This window comes from Eurypyga helias, unplaced genomic scaffold, assembly GCF_000690775.1.
Source record: "Eurypyga helias isolate BGI_N326 unplaced genomic scaffold, ASM69077v1 scaffold11145, whole genome shotgun sequence".
NCBI lineage: Eukaryota > Metazoa > Chordata > Aves > Eurypygiformes > Eurypygidae > Eurypyga > Eurypyga helias.
In genome coordinates this window covers 136,194-145,870 of record NW_010249692.1, presented here as the reverse complement: position 1 = coordinate 145,870, position 9,677 = coordinate 136,194, and the positions used below count along the sequence as shown (strand labels likewise).

The 9,677-nt window shown below is 37.4% G+C and overlaps 1 protein-coding gene across 1 annotated transcript in view; it reads left to right on the top strand.

Annotated features, from left to right (window-relative positions):
• HHIP (hedgehog interacting protein) overlaps nucleotides 1-9,677 on the top strand; it is a 68,998-nt gene that overhangs the window by 11,255 nt on the left and 48,066 nt on the right. Inside the window, exons 5-6 of the mRNA XM_010151462.1 lie at nucleotides 2,789-2,945; nucleotides 3,731-3,932. Coding sequence (XP_010149764.1) covers nucleotides 2,789-2,945; nucleotides 3,731-3,932 — 359 coding nt within the window. The remainder of the gene's footprint in view (nucleotides 1-2,788; nucleotides 2,946-3,730; nucleotides 3,933-9,677) is intronic.

Below are 9,677 nucleotides of genomic sequence, written 5' to 3'. Positions count from 1 at the left end.
CCCCCCCCAGCCAATTCTAGTGCTTAGGGGCTCTTGTCAGGGACCATTCTTCTGGACACTGTACAAACACTGAACAAAATGGCAAACTCAACACTAAAGACCTTACAGTCTAAGCACAGTAAAGAAAACATTGAACGGCTACAAGCAGATAGGAGAGTAGAAGGGCATGTTTTTCTAACTGTCTCTAGTGAAGCTGTTAGGATGTTGGATCTAGCATATATAAAACAAGCAGATTTTTATTTTTTGTGAATTGCTGTGTCTTTTATAGAACAAAATTCCATCCCTAATACACAGGTGAAACTGTATTTACAGAGGTTACATTCCTTTCAGGAACACAACACTTCCAAGAACACAACAGATTTACTGACTGATTTTCATACTTTGATTCAAACGCCATTTTTTACAAGCTTTTCTAAGGAAAACAGAACATAAGCCTTATCCTTTGTTGGAACCTGCTGATGGGCTTGCAGAATAGCAAAAGAACTGCAATGCAACGTGCGCTTAAGTGCACGATAACATATTTCATGAAGAAAAGGGATTAGTCTTACATCTAAGAATAGGCATTGCATGAGGCCTTAGTCACATGAGGTTGCATCTGATTGTTATTTGAAATGAGCATGTACCGAGTAACCAATACGATCATAACACGCTCTCAGTTTTTCTGACTAAAGGCAACATTCACGCCAAGAGTAGTTTATGTTTCGTAAATAGTAGATGGTATACCTGGAAAATTCTAGCAATGCTTAGAAATTGTACAGCCCTAGTTTGCCATTGCATTTTCTTGAATGACACGCTGTGCCTAGAGAAATAACTTATTAAATACAAAACTGTGTATTCTTAAGTCAAATAATTCAACAGCAAGAGTTTAGACTACCTTTGATTTTGGCATTATACCTACAAGCCTTGGAATGCTACTCCGTGATTACATCGGAGTTCCTCTTCAGTTGTTCCACTTGAAACTGTATCTCTCGTTTTCTCCAAATAACTACTATAAATTAAAACCAGCTCCTCAGAGATGATATTTTCTGAAGCTCCAAATCATGGTAATTAAACTTTTACACCACAACACACTACCATGTGTTTCCAGATAATATTTTATAGAAACCAAAGGCAGGCTTTGTAGTGTTATTTTTCCAATATTTTTAAAGGAAGATGCATATGAAAAGAAGTATAGTTGGGTGGGAAAGGCTTTCCACTCCACAAAAATTCTGGGATCTAAAAAATTTTCCTATTCCACATAAGGAAGAAATTGAACTCTTTCGAAATTTTCCATGAAGAAAGCCACAGAGAGACCACCCCAGGATAGCTAATAAAGTCGTTGTTAGGACATTTACTTGGGAAATGGGAGACATAGGGTCAAACTCTTGCCTGACAGATGAGGGGCACTGACCTGAATATTTCTCTTCCTAATGAAACACCCTAATTACAGGACATTGGAGTATAGTGATATGAGGTTTGCTGTCTGTTTCTCTCTTTTGCATTTAGACCAGAAGCCTGAGTTTGGACCAGAAACATCATGTTAACTCAAATTTTGTCAAAACTGATAATGTTTCTGAAATAGCTTTTCTTTTAAGAAATTGGCATTTTCCAATGAAATACAGCTGTCCCTGATCAGCTCTTACTGTACATTGTAAGCCAGAGGTTTTATAGCCAAGATCTACGGATTACTGCATTATTCACAAGTGGTAAAGCCATGCATAAATTAGGCCTCTAATTCCAATTAAGTGCTAAGTCTGTGTATCCTAGGAGTTAGGACCTGGACCATAGTACATCCTAACACAGTATGCCAATAATGCAAAGAGGAATGAAGGTAACTTAAGACATACTATCGTAACAATGATTTAGTAAACTAGTACATGTGTAAGTAGCCAAATTCCATCTTCTTAGATTTAATACTAATCATTGAAAACTGGACAGAAATGACTAGAAATAGGTTTGTGGACAGAAATACATATTTTTGCTGTCATTAAACATAGTGTAGTATCAGTAGTGGCAGGGGTTTTGCTCAAAGGCTCTCATTTTACCAACTACTTCTTTCCTTGAGACTTTGAACTCCTTCCCATTTTAACCTAAAACCTAAAGACCACCTTTCATCCAAGCCAGCCTAAATGCAGCTCCAACACAGCCTGAGGCATCATATCCCCCTTTTCAGGGGACGGGGGATGAGGAAGCAGACCTCACGATGGGACAGTGTTCAGCCACTCTAATGCTGGGAGTCAACCAGAGGCCAACCACATGTCAGCACGGTGCAGTTTGCAGCAGTACTTCTCACTTTCTGAGACAACTAATTATTCACCTCCCCAACTGATGTCCTTTGCTGCCAGCATTCCACAGAGTCTTCATTGCATGTCTTTTACTGAAGTCTTTACCGAAATTTTTACTACCACAAGCCACTTAAAAGTTAAATGAAAGGTTCTCAAGCTACTTTACAGCAGACAATATACTTCATTAATAAGGTTAAAATCAAGGAAAAGTGTATCACAGCCTCAACTCTGAACTTTGTCTCTTAATTTTTTTATGAGTGTACAGTAGTAATTGTTTTGAATGAATTGGTATTTTTTACTTAAGCACAGTGAAAATAAGGTTTAATACAAATACAGGTAAATAAACTGTAAAAGGTAATACTCAGTTTGGATTTATTCAGACCAGTCCTTTTTTTTGCAGATAGCTCTTTGTTTAAAATGACTTATTTTTCCACTCAATTTATTATTTAAAGATGAGTTTGATGGCACAAAACTACAGACATGACAACACACTAAATATCTGTATGCTCTTTTGCATTTTTAAGGTTTTCTCCAAACTACAGCTGATGAGTTTTGCTTTTACTATGCAAGAAAAGATGGTGGTGTATGCTTTCCAGATTTTCCAAGAAAACAAGTGCGAGGGCCAGCTTCTAACTCCCTGGATCACATGGAAGAATATGACAAAGAGGAAGAGATCAGCAGGTTCATAAAGATAAATGCTGTTTAATCTGAAAAAAAAACCCTAGCAAAGCCTGTGGTTTTCACAGTGAAACAGCTCAGTGTGTGCTTATGCTCAGCAGCTGTGTTTTCCAGATGTTACTTTCTTTTGCTGCTGCTAGCATACGTCAAAAGAGAAAGTTATATTCGCTTCAATATTTCAGTACCATTTGATATTTGCGTTGCTGAAAAGGTGTTAGAATCCTGGTTTGATCCACCCTGTGGATCTTGGTTACGGTCCACCCTGTGGATCATACATAGTTCTAGGAAGTCGTTTCTACCTGAATTTAATTTAACTAAACAAGTACAATAAGTGTATTAGTAAAATATTTCATTCATTTTTTTTTTTTTGTGAAAATAATTAAATTAGAGTGTCCTATCATAAGTAATTATTTTTAAATGGGTCATTATTTTTAGAAGCCAAATTCTGTCAAATTGCTGGAATTTACTGTGTTTATTTTACAGCAGAAGTTTTGTACTTATAAATTGTTCTTTTTTTTACCAAAGTATTTCTCTCGTTTTCTGCTGCATTTCAGTTCTAAGATGAATTAATTTTCACTTTCTTGTATACAAAGCAGATTTTATTGTAGTGAAGTTCAAATTATTTTCAGTACTGTCTGCCTGCATATATTCAAGCCAATAATTTATACTGGATTGTATACCTGAGTTTTTAATATCACTGCAGAAAAGTAATTTTTTATCATTAGGGATATTGTTGTCATGGTTATAAGCAGGAAGAAATTTGTCACTGTTTTTTTCAATATTTTTAGAAAACACAAGCACAACTGCTTCTGTATTCAGGAAGTTGTGAGTGGACTAAGGCAGCCTGTCGGAGCAGTACATTGTGGGGATGGATCCCATCGCCTTTTTATTCTTGAGAAAGAAGGATATGTGAAGATTTTCAGTCCTGAAGGAGACATACTCAAGGAACCTTTTTTGGATATACACAAGCTTGTTCAAAGTGGAATAAAGGTTGGATTTTATACTTATCTCTACCTGTTTATATTTTAGCTTGTATATGGGGAAAAAGGGAAGAAACGTTTTTCAGAAATTATTTTCAGTTAAATAATAAAAAATAAGAGTAATGACAACAGACACTACGGTTCTATCTGGCAAAGAAGTGAAAAATTCCTTGTTTCACAGAAGGGAAACATAGCATCTTACAACTGTCATTGTATTTTTCTCTTTTCCTTCATTTTTCCCTCACTTTGAATTTAGAAGAAACTATCCAACACCAGCATCCTACAGCATTATCTTTGCATTTTCATCCTTTGGGCTCATTTCCAACCCACTGAATTCAGCCGAGTTTTGCTGTAATTCCAGTGGGAGCAAGTGGTTCGGGGCTTCCCCTGCCCTACAGGTGCTCAGCGATGCCCCAGGAGCCAGACAAAGGAGGGGGCCAGGGCATGCTCAGGGACCCCTGGCAAAGGGGCAGTGGTGCTCACTCCCTCCTGGCTCAACCTCCAATGTGGCACAAGCTGCCCTTGGTGGGAGGCTGCATTAAAACAGCATGTGTTTGAGCTGCACGTAAAAAGGGACTGACCCTCTAAATTCAGACATGCGGGCAGGTTGGTGCAACAGCTTTATCGTCTTCAACAGGAAGACTTTCATGGTCAGGAGAGTGAATGGTGAATGGGCACTGGTGGGAATACGTTGGAGGGTGGGAGTAAGAAATTAGATCTAGGCATGGTGTAAGCACTAATGGAAAGCTCATTAAGGCTATTGGGGGATATTTTACATTGGAAATGTTGTGTTGTTCCATGTTGACTTCTTGTTACATTTTAGAGCGGCAATGCAAGTAAAATTTAAATTGTAACCAGGTTTTGCCTAGAACTGTCAGGACTATATATCATAAAGCCTTCATGGATGAAAGATACATTGACTTACTCTTGACAGAATAGTCTTAAATAACAGTTGTGACAACCTACATTGATTTAAAATGCATAGCACATGCTAACTAATAATTTTGTGTTTCAGCTACAAGGGCAATAAGCCAATTAAGTTCATGTTTTCTGAGAGAAAATCTGAGAAGTTTTTGGTTTGTGTTGAAAGGGAAATTAAATATATTACACCTTTTCCAGAAAAAGAACCAATTTATATGATTCTGTGATTTCCTGAACACCTCCCTTTCTGCCTCCATAGGTAACCATTATGTTCACAATACCAAAACAGAAGGGACTTGTCAGGCGTATTCTTGAACATCAATCCAAGGCTGTTTCATAGGTCTTACCCGAAATTCTGACAGTTTGTAATTGTGAAAAACCGACACTGAAACTTCCCATAGAACTGCTATCAGTCCCAAACAAACCTTCCTTGCAGAAACTTTTACCATTGGAACTTAGAGGCTAGGCTAAATGGAAAACTGATTTCCCATGCTTCTGAACAGGCAAGAGCCTGCTTGATAAGACTCTCAACAGCTACCCTCTTAGTTCTGTTTTAAATCAGTGACCTGACCTTTTTAGTCTTTACTACCCTAACCATCATATAATACTCTAAAATGGATCTGTTTCAACTATAACATTTTGTGTAAATAATTTGATGTTCTCTAAGCTACAAAGTCTAGTTCAATTCCCTGAGGTAACAGTCCAGTGACTGAGGATAATTGTATTGCAGTGTTTAATGCAGGCTGCCAAGAACGGAGGCTTTATGTACTACACAGGTAAGGAGAAAGGCAATGTGCCTAGAAGCAATACTCCAGTTCTTAAAGAGAAGGGGAAAGAATTTGAGGAATGAGTATGTTATATAAAATAATAAATAAATAGAATAAAACAAAACCCACATAATCCAAATGATAGTTTAAAACCAAGGGTTCTTAAACATTTTCTTCCCCTGCATTCTGATTCCTATAATCATTGTCCATGGTCCTTTACCGACAAGAAGGCAAGATCACTGCGACAATGGTAGCAATTATCCCATCAAAAAAGACTACTTGAAGTGTATTTGATTTTACTTATCTGTTACACACTTTAAAACTAGAAATCAGTAATGGGGAATACTATATGGATAGACTGTTTTCCAGCAGGCATAGCAGATAGTGTACAGCCAGCAATTAAAAAAAACCCCACTGTCTAAAACATTACATCCACATGCAAAGTGTGAGAATCACTGAATGTGTCCTCTGTGCTTACTCAAGAAATGCTTGTAGTGTCAGGCAGGTGAATTTGTATGTATACATTTTGCTTGACGTGCCTGATTCTTCTTACATAGTGCTGTAAGTGAAGAAGTAAAATGAAATCAATGAATTTTTAGTTGTACCTGAATCAATTTTGGCCCATATGTTCCAGTGAAGTGTTTTGCCAAGGTAACATGTTGCCTTTTTTGTTCATTTACACAGATTTATAGATGTTAACCTAAATATCTAGTCAATCCCTGAGTAACAACAGCCACATAATATTGTTCTTGAATTCACATAGAGACTCTTCATTGAAGTAAACAAAAACTGCTCACCTCTTTTCCAACCTTGGAGCAATGGTAGCAAGAAAAAACAAACAATTCTATTCCCCTAAAACTAAGCGTAAAAGTTTTCTCTCTTATACCTAAGAGTCAACTGAAAATAGCAGTTGACTGCATCATATAGCAATCAGCCATGATAACCTTCTGAAAAGATACTGGTTTGTTCCTCCAATGGAACTAAGGGTCCCTGTGTTGATGAAAATTATTTGGAGCCCCTAATGTTGCTGTCAGCGAGCTTGCAGGGCTCCTTCACAGGTCCTGCTAACCTAAGCACAGAAATAGGATTATCTGGAGTTGCTTCTTGTTGTTCACTCCTGTGAAGGTCTGTCAATATAAATGGAAATTAAGTAAGAAGAGCAGTACAGCCTGATGCATATGTCCATTGGCTTTTAATGTTCATTGAAGTCACTGAGGTCTTTCTTTTAAAATGGTTGCTGCAGCAAAGTCTAGTGACAGTTATGTGATTGAGTTTTAAGGAGTTCAAATGAAAGGAAGTGGTGATTTTATATGCTGCCAGTATCTCAGATGGAATTAGCATAAGCATGGAGAAGTATTTCATAACAGAGAGAGATGCCGTGAATGGATGATGGTAACTTGAACTTTTTGGAAGCCCTACTCAAGAGAAAATTAGATAGAGGACTCCTGAAGATTAAAAAAAAAAAAAAAAAAGCGCTCTAAAGAGCTTAAGAAACCATTTTTCTCAGCACATCTCCCAACTTCTAACCCTCTTTGACAGCATAGTTAGTAGGAATGCTTTTTTGATCGTCAATTTTTCAACTTAGTTGTTGGAAGCCATGAATGGATCTCAATGAAGAAGTTGCCAGTTCAACATCTGTGGCCCTCTCCAAATGTGTTTTATGTCACACTGGCTACATAAGTATTGTAGTATGTGTGGATGGAGTGAGCACTTGGCGAAGTCCCTCCTGTCACCCTTAGCCTTTTCTTCCCTATCTGAAGAATGTGGTGAAAAGATGGAAGCTGTGCCCCTCAGTCTTGCCCCAAAGAGGAGTAAGGACATGAGTGAGACACCTGTAACACAAATCTAGGATGTGCACCTGGGCTCAACTATTTCGGAATATATAGCCCAGTGTAGTGGAGAAAACCTGTGCCTATTAATGTTACAAAGTACCCTGAGTGTGTGGCATGTACGTAGGAGAAAAGAGTAAGCATTCACCAGAAAAAAAACCCTAAAAGTCTGCTTCCCTGTTCTGGCTCCATTATGTTGCGGTGAAGAGAATTGTTAGTTACAGAGCAACATTTTACAGTTGTTCCTTCAAAGATATATAGCAAAGATTTTTTAATTATAATATTAATACCTGTTTTTTTTCCTTCGGACTGATTTTCACTACCATTTTTTTCTTTTTGGTTTAAACTATTGCCAAGTAGAAGAGAGGCAGAAAGTTTGAATGAAAAAGCTATTGAACTAATAATGGTAATACTTTTATTTCAGTGGTGTTTAAGGAGACCTTAGTCAGTTATCAAGAAGAAATAGTCCTGATGTATCTGAATCTATTGTCAAAAAATTAGGCAAAAGAATGAAATGTCTTAAAAGTATCTGGCAAATATTATTTTATCCCATAATGCACTCAGCCAAGAAAAAAAGGATTAAAACATTCTAGATACTTGAATTTAACGATTTCTTGAGATGTAGCAGTGTTGAATGTTATTATTACAAAACCAGTCGCCTTGTACTCAAGATTGTATCTAACTTACAGAAAAAAGCTGAATGCTGTAGCGGTTCTCCAAATTTCCTTACACCTGTGGCTGTGTTTTATCTTATTAACCGTATTATTTCCTAAGATTTGGAGACAGATAAAATGTAGCACAACCTATTGCACTGATTTTCACTCACTCTCTTGTCTTCTGAGCCCACAAACATGCATTGTTCCGAAATACGCTTGTCTAAAATACATTGTTGAGAAAGGAAGGTGTCAAGGTATGGTTTGGGAACAACATAAAAGGGAGAGCCCACCACTTTTCTTGGGAGTTAAATGCTACGATCACCTTTCAAAATGCTTTCTGAAAAGCTAAGTAGCTCTCGGGCTGCAACTGTTAGTCCTTAAATCATTTTTCCGCTCCTTCTCTACAGTCATGCAACTTCCCAACTTCCTTTGAAAATGAAGGCCTGCAGCACTGTACAAAATAGCCAAGTTTATATCTTACTACTGCTAGTGGTAAAATCAAGTCCCTGTAGTTACATGGTAGTTTTTTATCTATGAATCCACAGACTGAATTTGCTCTTTAGGTGTGGAATTGCAGTTGGGCTTCATGTTCAGTTGCTTGTCATCTCTGATCCTTAAGTTATTTTCAGCTTATTGCTACAGTTTTCAGTTGTGACCAAGCTCTGGTGTAGCTTTGGTGTCTATCTGCTGACTACAGGGTCATAAATTGTGCAGCCAGCAAGAATGGCTGTATTCTGTTGCACTTTGCCTCATTCAGTGCCTAGAGTAGAAAACCCTACAAAATAGGTATCCTTGAAACTGCCCTTATGGAATTACCACTTGTACCTGTGTAGAGATTGCTTTTTTTTTATTGAGCTAGTAATAAAATACCCTTAGTACATTTCCTGGGAATACTGTGATAAAGAGCAAAGCCTCCTGAGGAAGGAAAAGGCAGGGCAGGGGAGAGAAGGGAAGAGGGACAGAAAATCTCAATTGAATGGTATTTGAGATCACTGTTAAGAATATATGAGTTATACTCCTTGACCTCCGTGACCTTCTTCTCTACTCTATGATTTTCCTTGTCAGAAACACCTAAATTTTAACAGAAACTTCTCCTGAATTCTAAGCCATAATCACCTTTTTATTTCATCTTACTTTCAAATTAATCAGTAAGACTAGTTCATATGTTTTTTTAATTCCCAGAGTTTTTAAATGCTATACTCCTACATAATTCCTTGTAAATATTTTAACAGCCAATTCTGTTTGCAGTGAAAAAATATAGAAATATATGACAATTATTTTAAGTGTATGCTCAGCAAATTTCCAAGTAATAGTCTTAAGAAGAGTTAGAAGTTAGATATATTCCTTACTGTATGTTGGTTAGTTTTCGTATCAGAGCACAAGTACTTTCAGTCCTGCAAAGTCTTATTCATGAGTGATCCAGTGATTGAGGAAAGAATCTTCTGTGATGCCATGAAGAGTGCTGTGCAACACAGCAACTTACATATTGAGTACAAGAGTCTGAAAGTAGACTGTCAGGTATCGAATATGCTAACTATGCTGCTACGAGGCAGATTCCAGAGCTTCTCGGGGTCAAATGAGC